Consider the following 27,350-nt stretch of genomic DNA (forward strand, 5'->3'; position numbering starts at 1 on the left):
AAAATTACAAACTACTAAATCTCTGTCACAACATTTTAATCATTTAGCTAGCTAGTTATTCTGCCTATTTCACAGAGAGTTATACAAGAGTGCAGTGATGTCCAAAATTAGGAACTATGTTTTCATTTTTTAAATGGCGGATGCTCAATATTCAAATTTGAATATGAGTTCCACATCCTACAAAGGCAGATCGGTCACAGAGTTTCTAAACCCAGAGGCACAACATTGCGAGACTTCTGGGAACGCTTGCAAACAGACCAGACAGAACAGGTAGGGAGTTTGGTGTTTGAGAGAGGGGAAAGATTCTTCCTTAGTTGTACATTTTCTCAAAATCTAAAGGCACAACTTAGAATTGAGCCAATGGCTTAAGTAGTTGAAAATGTTATAACTCCAACCTCGTGAATGTGACAAACTGACACGTTTTCATTTTCTTGAAAAACTATTTCATAACAAAGGAGTGCCTTTGATTTGATGGCCTGCACATGCGCAGTTCAGCGCGAGTCAACCATGACACCAGATGCCGTGTTCCTACACGTGAGCTTAGCAAGCCAACTTCACCATGACATTGCCTACAAGTGTGATCGGGGATTTCTATTGGAGAAGCAATTTTAAGCATTTGTGCCTATCTTCATACTGTACTGTCTTTGGATTGGTTGAGGGACGAGTGTCGCGGAGGAGTGACACCGTTTGATGTTGGACAATGGTTCTTCCTGGAACCAAAAAGGGTTCTTCAAAGGGTTCTCCTATGGGGACAGCCAAAAAACCCTTTTAGGTTCTAGATAATAACTTTTTTTCTAAAAGTGTATGGATTCAGGTCAAATCAACACCAGCCAACAGTCTTGTATGTGATGTCATGTTTACCATTTAAAGGGATGAGAGCTCACTGAGTAATTTATTGAGATATTCCAAGTTTCTTTTGACTCTAAAAATATACAGTATATAACCAACTCTACATGCTAGAACATATTAAATAAATAGCAGTGATAGCAGACAGTTGTAGGGAAGCAGACAAGTGCAATTTGTCATTAAGTTAAAATAATTAGGGCATTGATTCCCTCTCTATCTGGAGTATAGACATTAATGCCATTAATGCATGTGCATACTATAGTATTAACCTACATTATACAGTGACACAGTGTATTATACGTCTACATTATACAGTGACATAGTGTAGCATAAGCCTGCATTATACACTGACATAGTGTAGTATAAGCCTGCATTATACAGTCACATGACATAGTGTAGCATAAGCCTACATTATACAGTGACATAGTGTAGTGTAAGCCTGCATTATACAGAGCCATTAGTACATGACTGTACTAGGTCCAACCGCTTTGCCACAAGTTTAAAAAGACTCTTTGTTTTCCCACAGAGCCGCGTCTCTCTCACAGTCACAGCGCCCTACTTTCCCCTGCGCCTGAAATAGAGAGGGCTCTGTTGAAAAATGTATTTGTGTGTGTATGTGTGTATGTGACCTATAGTTTGCACTGACTTAAACATTGCGCCACAAAATCTACAGACTTATTATTAAGTTGCAAGTTAAAAACCTTCTTTGAGACTGTAATTAAAGTCACAATATCAATTGGACCCAGTGTAGAGTACAGTAGGTGGAGGGATACAATAGCCGTGGTTCAGCTTTGTTCTTAGGTTAGTTCACCAGGGGCCAGCCCAGTGTTCATAGTCCCAGTCCACATATGCTTGGCGTCGGGTTACCACCCAGGTATGTGTTGCCATGGTAACAGCATGACTGGTGGTGTCAGTCGAGCCCAGCGTTTTGTTCAATTCAGCTGTACGGACAGAATAATGCAAACATGGACAGGCTTTTGACATCTCCCTTTTCAATCGGCTCTCTTTTTCCTCCCTCGCTATATAAACTCATACTGCAGTTAGCATCAACAACATAGACAGAAATACAGTGCCTTGCGAAAGTATTCGGCCCCCTTGAACTTTGCGACCATTTGCCACATTTCAGGCTTCAAACATAAAGATATAAAACTGAATTTTTTTGTGAAGAATCATCAACAAGTGGGACACAATCATGAAGTGGAACGACATTTATTGGATATTTCAAACTTTTTTAACAAATCAAAAACTGAAAAATTGGGCGTGCAAAATTATTCGAATCCCCGAGCTGACAAGGTACAAATCTGTCATTCTGCCCCTGAACAAGGCAGTTAACCCACTGTTCATAGGCTGTCATTGTAAATAAGAATTTGTTCTTAACTGACTTGCCTAATTAAATAAAGGATAAATAATAATAAAAGTACTGATACCCTGTGTATATGGCCAAGTTACTGTCGCTCATTGTGTATTTATTCCTTGTGTTATTCTTTTTCTATTGTTTCTCTCTGCATCGTCTCTCTCCTGTTGTTTACGAAGCATGTGACAAAAACATTTGTTTTGATTCCTTCCAAATCTCCCTGTGACAAGAATGCCCGATTCACACAAAAGATGGAGCTTTGTGCCACAACTCAGGATCCATCCTTAAGTCTACAGACACACTGTTGTAAGAGAAGTGAAACTGGCAGACACACTTTTACTCTAACCACAGAAACGCACACATGGCCCTCCCTCGCCATCCCTTTGACAAATCAGACCATGACTCCATCCTCCTGCTTCCTGTTTACAAGCAAAAACTCAAACAGGAAGCCCAGTACGGAAGTGGTCCGACAAAGCGGACACTAAGCTACAAGACTGCTTTGCTAACACGGACTGTTCAGGGATTCATCCGATAACATTAAGGAGACAGACGACGGTGAGACGACGGTGAGACAGCAAAAAGGGACGAGGTCAGAGACCTGGCAGTGGGATGCCAGGGCCACAACCTCTCCCTCAACGTCAGCAAGACAAAGGAGCTGACGTGGACTACAGAAAACGGATGGTCGAGCATGCCCCCATCCACATCGACGGGGCTGTAGTGGAGCGGGTAAGGAGCTTCAAGTTCCTTGGTGTCCACATCACTAAGGGTTGAACATGGTTCTCTCATATCAGCATAGTCGAGAAAAAGGTTGAGGAGATTTGTCATGGCCCCTCAGATCCTCAAAACATTCTACAGCTGTACCACTGAGAGCATCTTGACTGCATCAAGACTCTTGGTATGGCAACTGTACTCCCCTCAATCGCAATGAGTTGCTGAGGATGGTGCGGACGCCCCAGAACATCATTGGGGCCGAGCTCTCTGCCTCCCAGGACCACTATACCAGGCGGTGTCAGAGGAAGATCTGGAAAATGTTCAGACCCAAGCCACAGACTGTTAACTCTGCTTCTGCACGGCAAGCGGTACCGGATCGCCAAGTCTGGGACCACCTGAACAGCTTATCCCCCCACGCCATAAGACTGCTGAACAGTTAATCAGATGGCTAACCGGACTATTGCATTGACCCTTTTCTGCACTGACTCTGCACACTCACTGGACTCTACCCACAGACTCACACATACTTACACTGACACGCCAACACACACACACACACACACACACACACACACACACACACACAAAACATGAATATTGACGTCATACACACACACGTACACACTTTCACACTCTCCACTTACACTACTCCTACTCTGTTAAATATCTATCCTGATTGTCAGTCACTTTTACCACAACCTACATGTACATACTACCTTAACTACCTCATACCCCTAAACATTTACACAGTACCGGTACTCCTTGTATATACAGTGCATTCGGAAAGTATTCAGTGTTACATTGCAGCCTTATTCTAAAATTGATTAAATAAAACATTTTCCCTCATCAATCTACACACAATACCCCAATATGACAAAGTGAAAACATATTTAGCACATTTATTTCAAACAAAAAACAGAAATACCTTATTTACAGAGGTATTCAGACCTGTTTCCATTGATCATCCTTGAGATGTTTCTACAACTTGATTGGAGTTCACCTGTAGTAAATTCAATTGATTGGACATCATTTGGAAAGGCACACACCTGTCTATATAAGGTCCCAGAGTTGACAGTGCATGTCAGAGCAAAAACCAAGCCATGAGGTTGAAGGAATTGTCTGTAGAGTTCTGAGATAGGATTGTGTCGAGGCACAGATCTGGAGAAGGCTACTAAAGAAATATGCAGCATTGAAGGTCCCCAACAACACAGTGGCCTCCATCATTCTTAAATAGAATAAGTTTGGACCCACCAAGACCCTTCCTAGAGCTGGCCGCCAGGGAGGTGACCAAGAACCCGATTGTCACTCTGACAGAGCTCCAGAGTTCCTCTGTGGAGATGGGAGAACCTTCGAGAAGGACAACCATCTCTGCAGCACTCCACCAATCAGGCCTTTATGGTAGAGTGGCCAGACGGAAGCCACTCCTCAGTAAAAGGCATATGACAGCCAGCTTGGAGTTTGCCAAAAGGCACCTAAAGGACTCTCAAAGAAACAAGATTCTCTGGTCTGATGAAACCAAGATTGAACTCTTTGGCCTGAATGCCAAGCGTCACATCTAGAGGAAACAGGGCACCATCCCTACGGTGAATCATGGTGGTGGCAACATCATGCTGTGGGGATGTTTTTCAGCGGCAGGGACTGGGAGACTAGTCAGGATTGAGGGAAAGATAAACAGAGCAAGTACAGAGAGATCCTTGTTGAAAACCTGCTCTAGAGCACTCAGGACCTCAGACTGGGGCGAAGGTTCACCTTCCAACAGGACAACAACCTTAAGCACACAGCCAAGACAATGCAGGAGTGGCTTCGGGACAAGTCTCTGAATGTCCTTGAGTGGCCCAGCCAGAGCCTGGACTTGAACACGATCGAACATCTCTGAAGAGACCTGAAAATAGCTGTGCAGCGACACTCCCCATCCAACCTGACAGAGATTGAGATGATCTGCAGCGAAGAATGTGAGAAACTTCCCAAATACAGGTGTGCCAAGTTTGTAGCGTCATACCCAAGATGACTCAAGGCTGTAATCGCTGCCAAAGATGCTTCAACAAAGTACTGAGTAAAGGGTCTGAATAATTGTGTTTATTAATTGTAATACATTTGCAAAAATTTCTAAAAACCTGTTTTTACTTTGTCATTATGGGGTATTATGTGTAGATTCACGAGAAACCCCCCCCCCAGATTTAATCCATTTGAATATAAAGCTGTAATGTAAGAAAAAGTGGTCTGTTATTTATTGTATTACTATTTTCTATTCTATTTCTTCATACTTTTTTAACTGTGCATTGTTGGGAAAGGGTCTACACCTGTTGTATTCGGCGCATTGTGACAAATAAAATGTGATTTGATACAACGAGTGTGTTGTTGTGTGAGTCAGTAAGTACTAGGTCTGGGATGAGGAGAGGGGGTGGGGGTGTTTGGATGCAGTCGAGCAGAGCAGAGTGGAACTAGAGAGCGCAGCGCTAACATTTGTGTACGCCACAGGAGGCCAGCAAGCACAGCACTCTTTGTTTGTGTTCTTATGAGAAACACATGGGCTTCTGGCACAATCCTCTCCTTCATTCTCTCTCTCTCTCTCCATCCCTTGTTTTCTGTCCTCCTCTCTAACCAGTGGTGGAAAAAGTACCCAATTGTCATACTTGAGTAAAAGTAAAAGGTACCTTTAATAGAAAATGACTCAAATAAAAAATGAAAGTCACTCAGAAAAATACTACTTGAGTAAAAGTCTAAAAGTATTGTGATCGTAAATATACTTTAGTATCAAAAGTAAATGTAATTGCTAAAGTATACTTACATTTTAAATCATTTACAAACGAAACTTGTGTTTAGTGAGTCCGCCAGATCAGAGGCAGTAGGGATGACCAGGGATGTTCTATTGATAAGTGTGTGAATTAGACCATTTTCCTGTCTCTCTAAGCATTCAAAATGTAATGTGTGCTTTTGGGTGTCAGGGAAAATGTATGGAGTAAAAAGTACATTATTTCATTAGGAATGTAGTGAAGTAAAAGTAAACATTGCCAAAAAATATTAATAGTAAAGTACAGATACACCAAAAATGACTTAAGTAGTACTTTAAAGTATTTTTACTTATGTACTTTACACCACTGTCTCTAACTCTCTCTTCTCAATTACCTCTCTCTGTAACTCTTCCTTCTCCCCATGTCTATCTTTCTGTCCTTCTCTACTCTTTTCTTTTTCTCCTTCTCTCTGTCTCCCCCACTATCTCTCTCTCTCTCTCTCTCTCTATTCCCCTCGCTCTCCCTCTCTCCTCCCTCCTCTCCATGCCCCAGCCTTTCGTTAACTCTTCTCTCCATGTGTTTAAACACACACACAGTAACACACACACACACACACACACACACACACACACACACACACACACACACACACACAGAGGAAAACAGATTGTGTCCTCATCTTGACTGTAAGTGCTCCACTCCACTTCACTCGCTCCACGATGAAGGCAACAGGCCTTTTTCTTAATTCCCATAATCTAAATGTCCAATCCTATTGCCCACCACTTTCCCTCGCTGCCCCGTGCCCTACGGGCAGCAGACACAATCCTCTTTAGCTAATCTAAGGACCCGCTGGTGCCCGGGACTCCTGCAACACTCCTTTACTCACGTTTCATTTCTCATCTGGCAAACTAGCAAGGATGCCCACACCTCCAGCCTCACCGCTCTGGTCACAATGGAGACATTCTTATTTCTTATGGATAATCAGATAAATTAATTTCAGAGGAGTGGGGGGGGCAGAGAGAGTGAGGAGAAACTCCATATAGTCATATAGTGAAGTGCCTATTTTGATAGACAGTGAACCGTCGTCTCTGACTTGATTCATTTCAGACACGCACGCTCGTGCGCACCCACCACACACAGGGAGGAATGACACATTGGGGAAACTCCAGAGAATATTTTCCATTGAGCTGTCACCTACTATTACCTAACACTAAGGTGTAGTGTTGTCAGGCTACCAACAGGGGAGTCTGATACATTAGAACCAAACCAGAAATCAAGACCAAAACAACATGTCACACAAGCATCCACACCAGACATGACTGTCACTAACCTTCACATGACACTAACATAGCCATGAAAAAACCATTGCAAATGTGAGAGTTCCTCTCCTATGACAATGAAAGACCTAAGCTGAGATAGAAAACCATGAAACATAAAAAGATAACATTTTTATCCATCCATACTCTTCCAGAAAACAGTAGTTGTAGAATGAATGAAGACTTTCAACATACACAAACCACAGTAACCAGAGAAAACAAGCAAAACAACACCACACACAGCCTTGGTCCTCCTCTCTCCTTGTTTGTGTGCTTTGTTTTTCCCATCTCAGGGCTGAACAAACCTTCTTCCTAGAAGCAGAAGGTCTGATTAACTGTTAGCTCTCGGCTGTGTGTGTGTGTGTGTGTGTGTGTGTGTGTGTGTGTGTGTGTGTGTGTGTGTGTGTGTGTGTGTGTGTGTGTGTGTTTGTGTGTGTGTGCATGCGCATGCGTACGGGCCTGCGTGCTTACGTATAGCTCTCCTCTCCTCCCTCTTTCTCTCCATCTAAAATGTATCTCCTCCAGCGATTCGCCCTCCACTTGTCATCTCCCATAATTCACGCTTTTATGGCTCCTCATGAACATGTACAAAAGTAGGTAGCTAACAACTGACACAGACAGCCACACACACACACACACACACACACACACACCCAGAATAGGCTCAAAGCCATCTGCTGTTGCCATGGTGAGCCCATGTGTTGCCTTGACGATGGCTTATTTTGCACGCTAATGGCCTGTCCTTTTTGCCAGGCAACAAATTGCCACGGTGATGCAACCGCACCTGCCTCTCCCTCGGTTATGCGTTGCCATGGAGGTGTCGCTGTTGCCGCAGCAACGGCAGCTATAATCACCCGGCAAGGGCAAACACTCAGCAGAGAGCCTCGGCCAGACCAGCTGTTCAGTACGGAGAAAGAGTGAGTGAGAGAGAGAGAGGGAGAGAGAAAGAGTGGAGGAATGCAGCTCTGTCAAGGCCAACAAGATCTCATAATTTCACTTTGAAATTAGACGTATTATGGATTAATGTCTATTTTTGACGCATTCATTCCACGTGGTTACAGGGTTCATTCCACGTGGTTACAGGGTTAAAACAGAAACAACTCAAAGGTTTAAGTTTAGGTAGTATTTCCGAGTGGTTAAGGTTAGGGCTATGGTTTGGGGAAGGCTTAAAAAACTAAATAACCATCAATTATTCTCCCGGTTTGCTAGAGCTTTGTGAACTGCCATGGTGCAGTGGTCAGAGCAGCACAATTTGGGCTGAGCAGCACGCTTCGCCTCTGAGCATCATGAGTTCGCGCCAGCGCTGAGCAATAATTTTGGGGGTCAGAGCTGAGTAAGGCATATGTAGACATTCTGGGGACCTTTTCAAACATCCAAAATCAAAGCCTGGTCAGGGCCTGTGTGGAGTAGCAGTCTCCCTTTCAGTCAATGCTGGCATGCTCTAAGCTGCTGTACTAACTCTTCTTGATACACACATACGTAAACAAACGCAAACTGTTTTGTGTGTGTGAGTGTGGATGCATGTGTGCATGCAATTGTGTGTTTGTTTGTGTCAGTGTGTGTAACCCTGCTGAGTAAAAAGCAGTTACAAAATGCAGCATTCTGCTCTGAGCGGGGGGGAGAGAAAGAGAGAGATCTCTTCTTTCCATAAAATAGATGTTCAAACCCGTTTTCATTGGGACGGCAGAGGAAGCGTTTATGACATAAACAATGGCGTTTGCCGGTGAAGACACGGAATCTGTGTCACTTTTGTTTTGAGGCGACTTCGCCGTCGGCCAGAGTGGCTCACCTGTCTCACACCTGGTTCAAACTGCTCCCGCCAGGGTAACCCGGGCCAGATAAATGAACCCGCTCATGGAAGGAGGGAAGGAAAGAGTTGGGTAAAAAGAGATGCGATAAGAGAGAGAGAGAGAGAGAGAGAGAGAGAGAGAGTGAGAGAGAGAGACAAGATCCCATTCATCATGCAAGAGTCAAACAAACAAGCTTACTCTTCCACACATAAACATCCACTAGTAAAACTCTCTCTCTCTCACTCTCTCTACAAAGTAAACAATTGTGACAGATGTTCAAGCAATTATTGCAGTACATGTATTCCAGTTTAAACTGCTACAGAATGAATTTCCCACCGTGCATAGCAATGGCCATGTTATTCCATTTCCTCTGTCTTTGGAAGAGTAGAGCTTATAACCTTGATAAGGTGGCCTCAAGCGTTGAAGCATTTGGGAGAACATCTCTTCTATTCTCATCCCTTCTTCTTCGTCTTCTCCCCCCCCCCGTCTCTCTCCGTATCCCTCCCTGACCACCCATTTGTTCCACATCCTGTTAAGGATGATGGGTTTTTACAGTGAAGCCATTACTGTGTCCTGCACACTCGGCTGACTCCGCTACCCTGGGCGCTGGCCCAACACCACTCTGCTCTGTTCTACAGTGGACTGGACACACACATCAGTGGACACACCACTGATCAGAGGAGAGCGACGGCAGGGCGTATAACACTGATCTCTCTCTCTACTGTTTGACATTATCCCTCCTATCTCTCCCCTGACTGTTTGACATGAACACTCCTCCCTCCTCTCTCTCTGGTCCGGCCTGGTGTGTCCTGAGGCAGCGTTTGCTAAGCAGTCCACGGCAGGGTGTCATGTGAGGGGAGGGAGAGACCAGGCAGGAGGTTGACACTGGGGGGTGGATCACTAGTTACCATGTCCGTATGCCTTTTTATACTCTACTTCTGATATGCCTGGGGTGTTGTGTGTGTGTGGGTGTGTGTGCATGCGTGTCTTACCTCTGATATGCCTGAGGAGAGGTGGGGGGAGTAGAGAAGACCTGGGCGTGAGGGTGGTAAGGTGTCTTCTTCAACGCCTGAATCAAATTCTGCCTGTACTCAGGGTCTACACACCACAAGGACCCCTTCCCAATGCTCTGTAGAGAGAGATGGGCGGGGGGGGAGAGGGGGGAGAGAGAGAAAATTGTTGGAATGAACAGTTGTTTTTACAGATTCACAATAACAAGACTCTCCATTGGCGACGTGAGGTCAATAAATGATGTATTTATTTTCATAGCGCATTATTGTACAGTACATATCCACAAGAGATTACTGAGTCCCACAGACACAACACACACCCCCTTCCTTCCCCTCGCCTCCCCCTTCTTATCCTCTTTCCCTGATAGCCACCTGTATGTGTTTGTCACAGCATTAGCACCAGGTGAAGTAACCAGTCTCTCTTTTTTCCCTCTTTTGCGACATCTCTCTTTCCTTTTGTTCTAGGGCTGGTTAATGAGGTGCACGGAGGTCAGATAAGACCGATTCTACTCTATTTCGCTCTAAGCTCTATATACCTCTGGGAGAGGTGCTTCGCCTTTGTGTGTGTGTGTGTGTGTGTGTGTGTGCGCGCGCGCACGCGCCTCTTTTCCAGCAGGATTTGATTATGAGAAATAAGTAAAGCGATAAACCTGCCTCTTGTAAAAACCAGGCCAGAAAGAAATAAAAAACCCGGACAAATGTGTGTTTTTTTAATGGTCCCCATATGACAGCATCAGCACTTTGCTACAGGGAGAGGAAGGGATGCGTTGAGGATTTCTAATTTCCAGTAAACATATAGTGAAGAATACCCAATGAGAGGGACAGGTCATCTCAAAGCAACCAGACCAGTTGGGGGAAAAATTCACAATGTCAAAAGTCTGTCATTTCAACAGATGACATTATCGCCCAAACCTCCCTCTCCCTCTGTCTGTCTGTCTGTCTGTCTGTCTGTCTGTCTGTCTGTCTGTCTGTCTGTCTGTCTGTCTGTCTGTCTGTCTGTCTGTCTGTCTGTCTGTCTGTCTGTCTGTCTGTCTGTGTGTCTGTGTCAGAATGTGCACTGCTCTGTGTTCTAGTTAGATCAATAGTCATGACCTTGGGCTCAGTGACTTGATATCAGACAGCCGTGTGTGTGCGAGGGCAACTGAAAGAGAGATTGTGAAAGTGTGTGTACTCGGGTGTATGTGAGCTTGTGACTGACTGCCTCTGCCCCTGTCTACCCCTGGAGCGACTAGTCTGCACAGAGGGACAGGTGATATCAGGTGCTAAATACAGAAATCCACCCTATTGATCTTAAAGACAGTGCTAGGCTAGGCGGATAACCGCTAATATTTACCCTTCTCTCTAGGCTCCAGGGCTCCAGGGGGCAAAGCTAAAGCTAAATTATTTGTTCCAGCGCTAGCTAGGTAAACACTGGGATTATGGGATATGATGTCCCTTCCCTGGCCAGAGGTGGCTATTATGCATGTGCGCACATCCACACATCCACACGCCTGCAGCACACACTCACATTTCTGTTGAAGGTTCTTTCCTAACATCTCATGGCAACCACCTGAACTTGTTATAGGTCGTTATAGACATGCTAACTTATGGACAATATGCAGTAACAGCTAGCAGGGCTATATGCTTAGAATCACAGCAACAGTATGTAAACATCATAGGAGGTTGGTGGCACCTGAATTGGGGAGCTCAAGCTGATGGTAATGGCTGGAGCAGAATATGTGGAAGGGTATGAAATACCATGATGCCATTCCATTCGGTCTGTTCCAGCCACTATTATAAGCCATCCTCCCCTCAGCAGCCTCTACTGGTAAACAGTCTTTTTACCATTTTTTAAAGGAAGTTTAGAGTAAAGATCCAATTCCGCCAGAAGCGATACAGGCGGTAATTTTAGGCTCAGACACACACACACACACACACACACACCTAATTATTCTGTCAGCTTTCCATCAGTGGGGCTGCTTCTTTAAGGCCATGACTCAGATTGTCACAAACTCTATCAGGCCATGAAATGCAATACTTATAAATGCTGCAGTAGAGACAGCCTGATGACGCTACCATCCTACTGACAGCTACTGTAAGTGTGTGTATGTGTGTGTGTACACTTCAGTAGCGGCAGCTGAGGGGAGGACGGCTCATAATAATGGCTGGAATGGAGTCAATGGAATAGTATCAACCACATGGAAACCATGTGTTTGATGTGTTTGATTCCATTTCAGCCATAATGCCATCGGAAAGTATTCAGACCCCTTGACTTTTTACACAGTTTGTTACGTTACAGCCTTTTCCTAAAATGTATTAAATAAAACATTTTCGTCATCAATCAACACACAATGCCCCATAATGACAAAGTGAAAACCGGACATTTAGAAAACATTTTTGCAAATGTATTAAACAATAACAAGCAGAAATAACTTACTTACATAAGAAATCAGACCGTTTGCTATGAGACTCAAATTTGAACTCAGGTGCATCCTGTTTTCATGGCACGCCATTTGCACACACTGTATATAGACTTTATTTTTTCTATTGTGTTAATGACTGTACGCTTGTTTAGTCCATGTGTAACTCTGTGATGTTGTTTGTGTCGCACTGCTTTGCTTTATCTTGGCCAGGTCGCGGTTGTAAATGAGAACTTGTTCTCAACTAGCCTACCTGGAAAAAATAAAGGTAAAATAAAACCATGGATAATGCTTGAGATGTATACAACTTGATTGGAGTCCACCTGTGGTAAATTCTATTGTTTGGACATGATTTGGAAAGGCACACACTTGTCTATATAAGGTCCCACAGTGGACAGTGCATGTCAGATCAAAAACCAAGCCATGAGGCCCGTAGAGCTCTGAGAAAGGCTTGAGTTGAGGGACAGATCTGGGGAAGGGTACCAAAACATTTCTGCAGCATTGAAGGTCCCCAACAACACAGTGGCCTCCATCATTCTTAAATGGAAGAAGTTTGCAACCACCAAGACTCTTCCTAGAGCTGGCCGCCCGGCCAAACTGAGTAATCGAGGGAGAAGGGCCTTGGTAAGGGAGGTGACCAAGAACCCGATGGTCACTCTGACAGGGCTCTAGAGTACTCTGTTGAGATAGGAGAACATTCCAGAAGGACAATCATCTCTGCAGCGCTCCACCAATCAGGCCTTTATGGTAGAGTGGCCAGACGGAAGCCACTCCTCAGTAAAAGGCACATGACAGCCCGCTTGAAGTTTGTCAAAAGGCACCCAAAGACTCAGACCATGAGAAACAAGATTCTCTACTGATGAAACCTAGATTGAACTTTTTGGCCTGAATGCCAAGCTTCACATCTGGAGGAAACCTGCAACCATCCCTACGGTAAAGCATGCTGGTGGCAGCATCAAGCTGTGGGGATGTTTTTCAGCGGAAGGGACTGGGAGACTAGTCAGGATTGAGGCAAAGATGAATGGAGCAAAGTACAGAGATCCTTGATGAAAACTTGCTCCAGAGCACTCAGGACCTCAGACTGGGGTGAAGGTTCACCTTCCAACAGGACAATGACCCTAAGCACACAGCCAAGACAACGCAGGAGTGGCTTCGGGACAAGTCTCTACATGTCCTTGAGTGGCCCAGCCAGACCACGGACTTGAACTCAATCGAACACCTTTGGAGAGACCTGAAAATAGCTGTGCAGCGACGCTCCCCTATCCAACCTGACAAAGCTTGAGAGGACTTGCAGATAATAAATGGGAGAAACTCCCCAAATACAGGTGGGCCAGGCTTGTAGCATCTTAACCAAGAAGACCCGAGGCTGTAATCGCTGCCAAAGGTGCTTCAACAAAGTACTGAGTAAAGGGTCTAAATACCTGTTTTTGCTTTGTCATGAAGGGGTATTGTGTGTAGATTGATGAGGGAAAAAATTATTTAATCAATTTTAGAATATGGCTGTAACGTAACAAAAAGTGGAAATAGTCAAGGGGTCTGAATACTTTCCGAATGCACTGTATAATTACTAAAACAACAAAAATGAAACAAGACAGTGTAACAGTGGCGAGGTAGCTTGAGAACAGGAAACAATACCGACTGAGAAATGAACATAAGGGAGGGACATATAAAGGGGAGGTAATGGAGTCCAGGTGTGAATCGTGATGATCTGCAGGTGTGTAATAAAGGATGCCAGGTGTACGTAATGATGAATCCCAGGACCGGTGGTTAGTATAGGGAAGTACCCCCCCTGACATGCTGCAACCAGTGGGGGGCGCAACCCCGATGACGAGTAGCGGGTCGGTCCAGGCGGCGAAGGTGGAAATCACAGATCATGTTGGAATCCAAAATGTCCTCCACCGGAACCCAACACTGCTCCTCTGGGCCATACCCCTCCCAGTCCACCAGATACTGGAGTCGACCCCCACAACTCCTGGAGTCCAGTAGGGATCTGACAGCATATGCCGGACTCCCCTCGGCATCCAGAGGAGGTGGTGGGGTGTCATAGGGGACAGCATCAGCTAGGGAACCAGGAACCACCAGTCTGAGGAGAGAGACATAAAACCAGGGTGAGATAGGATAGCGACTGGGCAACTGTAACCTATACGTCACCTCGTTGACCCTTGAACGGCCCCACAAACCTGGGGCTCAGTTTCTTGCAGGGCAGGCAGAGTGGAAGGTTCCTGGTAGAGAACCAGACGTGTTCCCCAGGGTGGAACACAGGGGTCTCACTGAGGTGGCGGTCTGCCTGTTCCTTTTGACGACGGACGGCACACTGGAGTCTCTCATCAATCGCAGGAGCTTCGGTCTGGCCCAGGGTCTATGGGGCCAGGGACAGCTGAAAACCCAGAACACACTGGAAGGGGGTCAACCCAGTGGAGGAGTGATGCAGCAAGTTCTGGGCATACTCTGCCCATGGAAGGAATCGTACCCTGCCGGTCCTGACAGTGACTCCTCAGGAACCTCCCAAGCTCCTGGTTCATCCTCTCTACCTGCCCGTTGGACTGAGGCCGGTACCCAGAAGTGAGGCTGACCGTGAACCCGAGCTTCTCCATGAATGCCCTCCATACTCGTGATGTGAATTGGGGGCCACGGTCGGAGACTATGTTCAAAAGACCTGCTGGAAGAGTGCCTCAGCAACCTGGAGAGCAGCGGGGAGACCAGGAAGAGGGATTAAACGACATGACTTGGAGAATCTATCCACTACCACCAGAATGGTGGTGAAACCGTCAGAGGGGAGATCTGTTACAAAGTCAATGGATAGATGAGACCAGGGTCACTGAGGCACGGGAAAGTGGCAGGAGCTTCCCTGCTGGTGCATTCCGGGGGGACTTGGTTTGAGCACATACGGAACAGGAGTAGACATAACAAGGTACATCCTACGCCAAGGTGGGCCACCAGTACTTCTCAGCGATGGTGTTGATAGCGTAAGAAATACCTGGATGTCCAGCGACGACAGCCCAGGTCAGCAACCGATCCGTTATCCCTGTGGGAACATAGATGTGTGTGCCCAGGTCAGCAGCCGATCCGTTATCCCTGTGGGAACATAGATGTGTGTGCCCAGGTCAGCAGCCGATCCGTTATCCTTGTGGGAACATAGATGTGTGTGTCCAGGTCAGCAGCCGATCCGTTATCCCTGTGGGAACATAGATGTGTGTGCCCAGGTCAGCAGCCGATCCGTTATCCCTGTGGGAACATAGATGTGTGTGCCCAGGTCAGCAGCCGATCCGTTATCCCTGTGGGAACATAGATGTGTGTGCCCAGGTCAGCAGCCGAGCCGTTATCCCTGTGGGAACATAGATGTGTTCGCCCAGGTCAGCAGCCGATCCTTTATCCCTGTGGGAACATAGATGCGCTCAGGAGGACAGTTCAGGGGTGTGGGCTCCCTCTCTGAAGCCTGGCGGATGTCCACATCCTCGTCCCAGTCCACTGGAGCTACAACTTTGGAGGATGGGATGGGATTATAGGGGCACTCTGGACAGGACCCTCTCCCGAATCACCTGGCGAAGAATAGTGCCCACTTGGCCTGGCGCGGATTGAGTCTCCTCGCTGTCAGTGTGTACTCCAGCTTCCGATGGTCGGTGAGAAGGACAAAAGGTTCCTTGGCGCCCTCCATCCAGTGTCTCTACTTCTCTAATGCCAACTTCACCGCCAAGAGCTCACGATCGCCGACATCCTAATTCCTCTCTGCGGGGGACAATTGCTTAGAGAAGAATGCACATGGATACAATTTCAATGGGTTACCCTGTCGTTGAGACAAAACTGCCCCCACGCCCACCTCTGACGCGTCCACCTCAACCACAAAAGATAACATAGGATCTGGGTGCTTGAGCAATGGGGCGGAGGTGAAATGTCCCTTGAGGAGACGAAAGGCCTCGTCGGCTGCTGGGCTCCACACCAACCTACGAGGCCCACCCTTGAGGAGAGAGGTGAGAGGGATGGCGATAGAGCTGAAGTTCCTGACGAAGCAGCGGTAGGAGTTGGCAAACCCCAAAAACTGTTGTAACCCCTTTATGGTGGTTGGTGACTGGCCATGACCTAACCGCATCTACTTTCTTGTCATCCATCCTTACTCCCAGCGGGCTGATTTGGTACCCTATGTAGGAGACAGCCTTCTGGTAGAATTGGCACTTCTCAGCCTTGACAAACATGTTGTTAGCCAGGAGGTGTTCCAGGGCTGCTCAAACGTGAATGTGATCCTCCAGGGTAGCCGAGTAGACCAGGATGTCATCGTTATACATGACCACCTGGCGTCCGAGCATGTCCCTGAACACCTCATTCATGAATGCCTGGAACACTGAGGGAGCATTGGCTAAGTCAAATGGCATCAAATCAAATCAAATTTTATTTGTCACATACACATGGTTAGCAGATGTTAATGCGAGTGTAGCGAAATGCTTGTGCTTCTAGTTCCGACAATGCAGTAATAACGAGCAAGTAATCTAACTAACAATTCCAAAAAAAAAATACTGTCATACACAGTGTTAGGGGATAAAGAATATGTACATAAGGATATATGAATGAGTGATGGTACAGAGCAGCATAGGCAAGATACAGTAGATGATATCGAGTACAGTATATACATATGAGATAAGTATGTAAACCAAGTGGCATAGTTAAAGTGGCTAGTGATACATGTATTACATAAGGATGCAGTCGATGTACTTATGTACTTCCGGCGCCGACAGAGATGGCCGCCTCGCTTCGCGTTCCTAGGAAACTATGCAGTTTTTTGTTTTTTTACGTGTTATTTCTTACACTAGTACCCCAGGTCATCTTAGGTTTCTTTACATACAGCCGACAAGAACTACTGAATATAAGATCAGCGTCAACTCACCATCAGTACGACCAAGAATATGTTTTTCGCGACGAGGATCCTGTGTTCTGCCTTACAACCATGTAACCGAGTGGATCACATGCAGCGACCAAAAAAAAAACGACTCAGAAAAAGAGGGAAACGAAGCGGTCTTCTGGTCAGACTCCGGAGACGGGCACATCGTGCACCACTCCCTAGCATTCTTCTTGCCAATGTCCAGTCTCTTGACAACAAGGTTGATGAAATCCGAGGGACATCAGAGACTGTAACGTTCTCTGCTTCACGGAAACATGGCTCACTGGAGAGACGCAATCCGGCGGTGCAGCCAGCGGGTTTCTCCACGCCTCGCGCGGACAGAAACAAACATCTTTCTGGTAAGAAGAGGGGCGGGGGCGTATGTCTTATGGCCAACGTGACATGGTGTGATGAAAGAAACATACAGGAACTCAAATCCTTCTGTTCACCTGATTTAGAATTCCTCACAATCAAATGTAGACCGCATTATCTACCAAGAGAATTCTCTTCGATTATAATCACAGCCGTATATATCCCCCAAGCAGACACATCGATGGCTCTGAACGAACTTTATTTAACTCTCTGCAAACTGGAAACGATTTATCCGGAGGCTGCATTCATTGTAGCTGGGGATTTTAACAAGGCTAATCTGAAAACAAGACTCCCTAAATTTTTCAGCATATCGATTGCGCAACCAGGGGTGGAAAGACCCTGGATCATTGTTACTCTAACTTCCGCGACGCATATAAGGCCCTGCCCCGCCCCCTTTCGGAAAAGCTGACCACGACTCCATTTTGTTGATCCCTGCCTACAGACAGAAACTAAAACAAGAAGCTCCCACGCTGAGGTCTGTCCAACGCTGGTCCGACCAAGCTGACTCCACACTCCAAGACTGCTTCCATCACGTGGACTGGGAGATGTTTCAGTATTGCGTCAGACAACAACATTGACGAATACGCTGATACGGTGTGCGAGTTCATTAGAACGTGCGTTGAAGATGTCGTTCCCACAGCAACGATTAAAACATTCCCTAACCAGAAACCGTGGATTGATGGCAGCATTCGTGTGAAACTGAAGGCACGAACCACTGCTTTTAATCAGGGCAAGGTGTCTGGTAACATGGCTGAATACAAACAGTGCAGCTATTCCTCCGCAAGGCTATCAAACAAGCTAAGCGCCAGTACAGAGACAAAGTAGAATCTCAATTCAACGGCTCAGACACAAGAGGTATGTGGCAGGGTCTACAGTCAATCACGGACTACAGGAAGAAACCCAGCCCAGTCACGGACCAGGATGTCTTGCTCCCAGGCAGACTAAATAACTTTTTGCCCGCTTTGAGGACAATACAGTGCCACTGACACGGCCTGCAACGGAAACATGCGGTCTCTCCTTCACTGCAGCCGAAGTGAGTAAGACATTTAAACGTGTTAACCCTCGCAAGGCTGCAGGCCCAGACGGCATCCCCAGCCGCGCCCTCAGAGCATGCGCAGACCAGCTGGCCGGTGTGTTTACGGACATATTCAATCAATCCCTATACCAGTCTGCTGTTCCCACATGCTTCAAGAGGGCCACCATTGTTCCTGTTCCCAAGAAAGCTAAGGTAACTGAGCTAAACGACTACCGCCCGTAGCACTCACATCCGTCATCATGAAGTGCTTTGAGAGACTAGTCAAGGACCATATCACCTCCACCCTACCTGACACCCTTGACCCACTCCAATTTGCTTACCGCCCAAATAGGTCCACAGACGATGCAATCTCAACCACACTGCACACTGCCCTAACCCATCTGGACAAGAGGAATACCTATGTGAGAATGCTGTTCATCGACTACAGCTCGGCATTCAACACCATAGTACCCTCCAAGCTCGTCATCAAGCTCGAGACCCTGGGTCTCGACCCCGCCCTGTGCAACTGGGTACTGGACTTCCTGACGGGCCGCCCCCAGGTGGTGAGGGTAGGCAACAACATCTCCTCCCCGCTGATCCTCAACACTGGGGCCCCACAAGGGTGCGTTCTAAGCCCTCTCCTGTACTCCCTGTTCACCCACGACTGCGTGGCCATGCACGCCTCCAACTCAATCATCAAGTTTGCGGACGACACAACAGTGGTAGGCTTGATTACCAACAACAACGAGACGGCCTACAGGGAGGAGGTGAGGGCCCTCGGAGTGTGGTGTCAGGAAAATAACCTCACACTCAACATCAACAAAACTAAGGAGATGATTGTGGACTTCAGGAAACAGCAGAGGGAACACCCCCATCCACATCGATGGAACAGTAGTGGAGAGGGTAGCAAGTTTTAAGTTCCTCGGCATACACATCACAGACAAACTGAATTGGTCCACTCACACAGACAGCATCGTGAGGAAGGCGCAGCAGCGCCTCTTCAACCTCAGGAGGCTGAAGAAATTCGGCTTGTCACCAAAAGCACTCACAAACTTCTACAGATGCACAATCGAGAGCATCCTGGCGGGCTGTATCACCGCCTGGTATGGCAACTGCACCGCCCTCAACCGTAAGGCTCTCCAGAGGGTAGTGAGGTCTGCACAACGCATCACCGGGGCAAACTACCTGCCCTCCAGGACACCTACACCACCCGATGCTACAGGAAGGCCATAAAGATCATCAAGGACATCAACCACCGAGCCACTGCCTGTTCACCCCGCTGCCATCCAGAAGGCGAGGTCAGTACAGGTGCATCAAAGCTGGGACCGAGAGACTGAAAAACAGCTTCTATCTCAAGGCCATCAGACTGTTAAACAGCCACCACTAACATTGAGTGGCTACTGCCAACACACTGTCAATGACACTGACTCTACTCCAGCCACTTTAATCATGGGAATCGATGGGAAATGATGTAAATATATCACTAGCCACTTTAAACAATGCTACCTTATATAATGTTACTTACCCTACATTGTTCATCTCATATGCATACGTTGATACTGTACTCTATATCATCGACTGCATCCTTATGTAATACATGTATCACTAGCCACTTTAACTATGCCACTTGGTTTACATACTTATCTCATATGTATATACTGTACTCGATATCATCTACTGTATCTTGCCTATGCTGCTCTGTACCATCACTCATTCATATATCCTTATGTACATATTCTTTATCCCCTTACACTGTGTATGACAGTAGTTTTTTTTGGAATTGTTAGTTAGATTACTTGCTCGTTATTACTGCATTGTCGGAACTAGAAGCACAAGCATTTCGCTACACTCGCATTAACATCTGCTAACCATGTGTATGTGACAAATAAAATTTGATTTGATTTGATTTGATTTGATTTGATTTGATGATATAGAGTACAGTATCAACGTATGCATATGAGATGAACAATGTAGGGTAAGTAACATTATATAAGGTAGCATTGTTTAAAGTGGCTAGTGATATATTTACATCATTTCCCATCAATTCCCATGATTAAAGTGGCTGGAGTAGAGTCAGTGTCATTGACAGTGTGTTGGCAGTAGCCACTCAATGTTAGTGGTGGCTGTTTAACAGTCTGATGGCCTTGAGATAGAAGCTGTTTTTCAGTCTCTCGGTCCCAGCTTTGATGCACCTGTACTGACCTCGCCTTCTGGATGGCAGCGGGGTGAACAGGCAGTGGCTCGGGTGGTTGATGTCCTTGATGATCTTTAATCATCATCATCATCATCATCATCATCATCATCATCATCATCATTAAGCATCATCAAGTACTCGTAGTGGCTAAACTTTGTGCTGAATGCCGTCTTCCACTCATCCCCCTCCTGGATGCGGATGAGATTGTTAGCACTCCGCAGGTCCAGTTTGGTGAAGAACCGTGCCCCGCGAAGCTGTTCGATGGCTGCCGGCACCAGAGGGACAGGGTACCGATACTTTGTGGTAAGTTCATTGAGCCGTCTGTAGTCAGTGCATGAGCATAACCCTCCACCCTTCTTGTCCACAAAGAAGAAAACAGCTGACGCAGGGGCAGTGGACGTGCAGATGAAACTTTGTTGGAGCGCCTCTTGGATCCTCCATGGCCTGGGTCTCAGCCACAGACAGAGGGTAGATGCATCTGCGCGGAGGTATTGCACTGGCAAGCAGTCCGATGGCACAATCCCAGGGGCGACGAGGAGGGAGACAGGTAGTGCGGGTCTTGGAGAATACTTCCCGGAGGTCCTGGTATACCTCTGGGATGTTGGGCTGAAGGGAAACCACAGGAATCTCAACCGACATGGAACCACAGGGGACAGGGAAGCAGGTCCTCCGGCATTCAGGTGACCAGTCTGTGATTCTCATACTTGACCATGAAATTATAGGGTTTTGGCGTTGAAGCCAAGGGAGGCCGAGGATGATCTTGTGAACTGGTGATGAAGAAGGGGATCTTTTCCTGATGAATGGACTCCACGGTGAGGGTGAGTTGTTGAGTGATGTGGGTGACGGTCCCGGATCCTAGATGACAACTATCCAGGGCTTGAATCAGGAAAGGAGATGAGAGCGGGTATGAGTTGATGTTAAGAGAGGAGGCAAGGGTCTGGTCAATAAAGTTCCCAGCGACACCGGGATCGACTAACACTGTTGACACAGAACATGAGGGACAGTCAGCTAGTGTAATGGACACCAACAAGGGCCTAGTAGACAGTGATGAAGATGGAATACTCACACCTGCCCTAGGCGCTGGAGTCTCACGTGACCGTCCCTTTGCTCCTGTGGATCCCGGATTTGTACATGCCAGACACCTCTGGAGCTCATGCCCTCCTTGCCCAGCTCTATCCGTCTGACGCTCCGCCACGGAGAGACGAGTGACCCCTACCTCCATGAGTTCCCAAGTGTTCACTGAGGGAGGGAGAGAAATGATGAGGGTACCGGCGCTCCCGAAGTAGGTTATCCAGACAGATAGCCATCGCAATGAGTGCATCCAAGGTGAGGTTATCGTCTCGACAGGCCAGTTCCATCTGGACCCCTTTACACAAACCTCCTCTAAATAGCGTGCGAAGCGCCGGCTCATTATATCCACTGGATGCTGCTATAGTCCGAAAGGTGAGCACATACTCAGCAGCCGTCTGGCTCCTCTGACGTAATTGCAGTAGCCGCTCACCTACCTTTCTGCCTGCCGAGGGATTTATCAAAATACATTTAAACAACCAGATCCATGAACCCCTCATAAGAATCCAGCTCCTCCTCTCCTCTCTCCCAGACGGCCGTAGCCCAACGCTCGCCCAGTCAGCAGAGAAATTACCGGGGTAACCTCTCGTGGTGGGAGCTCCCCTCTGATGTGAAAAATAGAGGGAGCACTGAAGTAGGAAGCCACGGCATTTGGATGGTGTACCGTCATATTTATCTGGGAGGGATAAATGGGTATCGGTGACTTGAGCGGGTTGATGAATGGGCTGATGTACTGGCTCACTGGGTCGACTGGTTGTAGAGTATCCTCCGCTAGATGAAGGCAATGCCTCCCGGGTGTGTTTGAGATGTTGCACACTGCGAAAAACCTCCTCCATAGCCAATAACAGTTGTGCCAGCTGGTCAGGGTGTTGATGTAAAAGATTACCCTGTTCATTGACCGTCTGAGAGAGATTCAAATTTTCTGCTGCTTCCATGGTTTGAGTTGGTATTCTGTAACGATTACGCTGTGAGTCGAGAAGAAGGTGAAATGTTTACTAAAACAACAAACATGAAACAAGACAGTGTAACAGTGACGAGATAGCTTGTGAACAGGAAACAATACCGACCCCGGAATGAACATGTAAAGGGGAGGTAATGGAGTCCAGGTGTAAATCATGATGATCTGCAGGTGCGTAATGAAGGATGCCAGGTGTGCGTTATGATGAAATCTAGGACAGGAGGTTAGTATTTCGGCGACGTCATGTGCCGGTGGGGAGGAGCAGCCGTAGACGTGACAATTAGGCTATTTCAGCCACACCCATTGCTGACAGGTGTATACAATCGAGCACACAGCCATGCAATCTCCATAGACAAACATTGGCAGTAGAATGGCCTTACTGAAAAGCTCAGTGACTTTCAACGTGGCACCATCCTAGGATGCCACCTTTCCAACTAGTCAGTTTGTCAAAATCTGCCCTTCTAGAGCTGCCCCGGTCAACTGTAAGTGCTTCTATTGTGAAGTGGAAATATCTAGGAGCAACGGCTCAGCAGCGAAGTGGTAGGCCACACGAGCTCTCGGAACGGGACAGCCGAGTGCTGAAGCGCGTAGCACTTAAAAATCATCTAAGCTCGGTTGAAACACTCACTACCAAGTTCCAAACTGCCTCTGGAAGCAACATCAGCACAATAACGTTTCATCGGGGGCTTCATGAAGTGGGTTTTCATGGCCGAGCAGCCACACGCAAGCCTAAAATCACCATGCTCAATGCCAAGCGTCAGCTGGAGTGGTGTAGAGCTTGCCGCCATTGGACTCTGGAGCAGTGGAAACGCTTTCTCTGGATTGATGCAACACACTTCACCATCTGGCAGTCCAACGGACAAATCTGGGTTTTGCGGATGCCAGGAGAACGATACCTGCCCGAATGCATAGTGCCAACTGTAAAGTTTGGTGGAGGAGGAATAATAGTCTGGGGCTGTATTTCCATGTTTCGGGCTAGGCCTCTTAGTTACAGGGGAAATCTTAACGCTACAGCATACAATGACATTCTAGACGTTTATGTGCCTCCAACTTTGTGACAACAGTTTGGGGCAGGCCCTTTGCTGTTTCAGCATGACAATGCCCACGTGCACAAAGTGAGGTCCATACAGAAATTGTTACGATCGGGGGTGGAAAAACATGACTGGCCAGAGCCCTGACCTTTGGGATGAATTGGAACGCCAACTGCGAGCCAGGTCTAATCGCCCAACATTAGTGCCTGACCTCACTAATGCTTTTGTGGCTGAATGGAAGCAAGTCCCCGCAGCAATGTTTCAACATCTAGTGGAAAGCCTTCCCAGAAGACTGGAGGCTGTTATAGCAGTAAAGTGGGGACCGACTCCATATTAATGTCCATGATTTTGGAATGAGATGTTTGATGAGTAGGTGTCCACATACTTTTGTTAAGTAAGTGTACATCAGACCATAAACCATACAAACAAAGCCAAACAAACACAAAACATTTCTCATTTCAAACCAACATATTTTCTACCCTACTGTAATTATCAAAAAGCCCAGGTTTGTGTCTGAATGTGAAATAAGTTATTGTGCTACCTTTAAACAAAGATAATCGACTCTAATTACCAGCCAGTAATTCATCACAGGAGAGGTGGGGCATTGAGAGAAAGCTAGTGTGATGGCAGGTTTTAATGCCTATTTCACACAGGGTCATTAATTTAGTGACAGCTTGAGGTGGAAATATGTTTATTGTCTGATGCTTAAATGAAAAGCTACCACAATGTAATATCAATCAGGTCTACCAGGAAGTTATGCACAAGACATAAAGGCACAAACGTGTGTGTGTGTGTGTGTGTGTTTCCTCTTGAGTTGTGGGATTATTTCTATCCGTCTCTCAGAGAGAAAAGGGGCTGTGCCAGCTGGAATTCCAAACGTTCAGTAATCAGGAAAGAATCGATGGGCTTTAGAGCACTTTCCCTCGCATTTCTTTCCCTCGTACAACTCTCTGCTCTGAGACAGTACACTCAATACAACCCCCATCAGAGGGAAAAAACCGAGAGAGAGAGAGACAGAGGAGAGAAAAAGAAAGAGGTAGAGAGACGGTTGAGGGGGGAGTGGGGAAAGGGAGAGGAGAGAGGAGAGAGAAAGAGAAAGAGGGAGAGCAAATGAGAGAGGTGTGAGGGAGAGTGGAGAAAGACGAAGTGGGGCTTGGTTGCATTACAGTGGTCGTCCCCTTCTGAGAGAGAAAGAAAGGAGGGAGACAGAGACAGAGAAATGAATGGAGGATGTAGGGAGGAGGGGGAAGAGGTTGGATTACAGTGGTATCCTAGGCAACAGGCGTGCTGCGCGGAGTGTGTGGCATTTGTGTGTGTGCCTGTGTGTGTGTGTGTGAAAGCGGGTGTTTGATGGCTCTGGCAGAAGGCTCTTGCGCCCTCTCTCCCTCTCTTTCCCTCCCTCTCTCGCTCTGATGATTCATCCCTCCATCTCACAGCCCATCCAGTTAATCCTATCAGCCCCCCGCGCTAAATAACACAGCCCTCTATTATCATCCTCCTCCTCCTCCCTCCTACCCCTGAATTCCTTCTTTTCTCACTCAAAAAAAAGCACAGCTCACTATCATTTTCCTCCTCTCTTACTCTATTCCTTTCACCCTCCTCTCTTACTCCTGCTTCTCCATCCCTCTCTCCTCCCTCCTCGATTCCATTTATTCCATTCTCACACTTAAAAAACACAGTCCTGAGCCCACTATCATCCTCTCCTCACCCTCATCCTTCCCTCCATCAATTCATCCCTCCACCTCCTCCTGCCACCCCGTCATCTCTCTGTCCTCCACTGTGAATAGTGGATCTGTGAGGAACAACATTGGGAACAACACTGTCCTCACCCTGACCTGGACCAAGGGATTTAGGTAGCCTAGTGGTTAGAGCAGCGTTTCCTGAAATATGGGTCGCGACCCTGTTAATGGTGGGTCGCGACCCTGTTAATGGTGGGTCGCGACGTAAATGTCTAATTATTTCACGAATTACTGGAATTGATTTGGCCAAGTGCAACTGTGGTCTCGGCTTATCGGCAGTCTCGGCTTATCGGCGGTCTCGGCGGTCTCGTCTCTGCTTATCGGTCTCTGGCGGTCTCTGGCGGTCTCTGCTTATCGGCGGTCTCTGCTTATCGGCGGTCTCTGCTTATCGGCGGTCTCTGCTTATCGGCGGTCTCTGCTCAGTTTCGCAGCAGCGCGAGTGGGAGAGGTAGAGGTAGTGGGAGATGCCCATGTGCTTCGCTGTTTACTGGATTTTTTGTTGTTGTAGATCACTCCGCAACCCACAAGCTGTAGCGCTGTCGTTCAAGCCACTGACCTGTTATTCCCGCTCGCCATCACTCACCGCGGTCACAAAATGGACTCCTGCTAGCCACAAGTTCTGACTGAGCTCAATCGTCATGAAACGTCTCTTTCATACAAACTTTGAGAAATAACGAAGAGCGCCCACAATGTGTTTTGTGCGGGGAAGTGCTTAGTAATGAGTCTCTCAAAACGAACAAATTAATAAAACGACACGTCCTGACCAAACATCCACAGCGTGACGGTAAACCCAGAGAGTTATTTCAGAACAGGGCAGAATGCTTCAGGAAACAGTGCTTCAGGAAACAGTGCTTTGAAAGTGGAAAAGTAAGTCAACTAGCAAGGCATTGTTGTCATTTTATAACAGGCGATGATAAGCAGAAATAAGGGAGTACTACCTCTCATAGTAGTAGGTGTGAGTTTCTCTTTCAAACAATCCCCTGGCCTTGTAACGTTACACAGCTAATAGCTAACGTTAGCCAAAGCAAGCTAATTAGCAAACCTAAGAAACAGTTCAGATGAAGATGAAAAATGATCAGGCCTACTGTACCTTTTACTGTAGAAATGATTGTTGAAAACAAGTCTAGGTTGGAACTGTTGCGAGTAATCATTTTTATTCTGAACTGGAATAAACTGATTGAAGCAATATGCTGTTTGAGACAAACACACAGTTCTGGGTTGCTCATCTGCAGCAGGAAGCGGTCTCCTGCCTGACTGAGAAAGCAGTAGATGTTCTGGTCCAGTTTGGCACCACATAACCTATGCAAGTCAGGCTTCTGACAGAATAGACATGCTTGTTGAAAACTTCAACCAGCCACACACCTCTCATTAGGACTACCTGGTTAAATAAAGGTGAAATGTATCAAACAATAAAAAGGACTGTGTGTATGTGTGTGTTCTGTGTTCGGTGATCAATCAGTTTATTTCAGTTCAGAATTCAAAAAATGTGTATTTTAACAGCAACAGTTCCACCCTAGACAGGTATGTAAGAGTGTTTTAATGGGGAAAAATAAACATGAACATGTATTTATGGGTATTAGTCTATATTGCTTTTTTTTTTTAATGGCACAAGGGCTTCCAGGAAAACATAGAATTTCTCATTTGGGTCTCAGGCTGAAAAATGTTTAAGAACCACTGGGTTGGAGCGTTGGGCCAGTAACCGAAAGGTTGCTAGTTCGAATCCACGAGCTGACACCGTAAAAATCTGTCGTTCTGCCCCTGAACAAGGCAGTTAACCCGCTGTTCCTAGGCTGTCATTGAAAATAAGATATATTTGTTCTTTAACTGACTTGCCTAATTAAATAAAGGTGAAATACATTTATGGAGCACTGATGACTTCCTATATTTAAATTCATTAATTACAGCCTTTATTTTCCTCCATTTCACACAGTAGAATGTGAGTGAG

General features: G+C 46.6%; 1 protein-coding gene across 6 annotated transcripts in view; it reads right to left on the reverse strand.

Annotated features, from left to right (window-relative positions):
* The window catches only part of foxn3 (forkhead box N3), a 117,117-nt gene that overhangs the window by 39,458 nt on the left and 50,309 nt on the right, over positions 1-27,350 (reverse strand). For all 6 annotated transcript variants that reach the window (XM_042329819.1, XM_042329815.1, XM_042329818.1 and 3 more), the window contains exon 3: positions 9,742-9,878. In XM_042329819.1, the coding sequence (XP_042185753.1) occupies positions 9,742-9,878 (137 nt within the window). The remainder of the gene's footprint in view (positions 1-9,741; positions 9,879-27,350) is intronic.

The sequence above is a fragment of the Oncorhynchus tshawytscha genome, linkage group LG11 (genome assembly GCF_018296145.1).
Source record: "Oncorhynchus tshawytscha isolate Ot180627B linkage group LG11, Otsh_v2.0, whole genome shotgun sequence".
Lineage (NCBI taxonomy): Eukaryota > Metazoa > Chordata > Actinopteri > Salmoniformes > Salmonidae > Oncorhynchus > Oncorhynchus tshawytscha.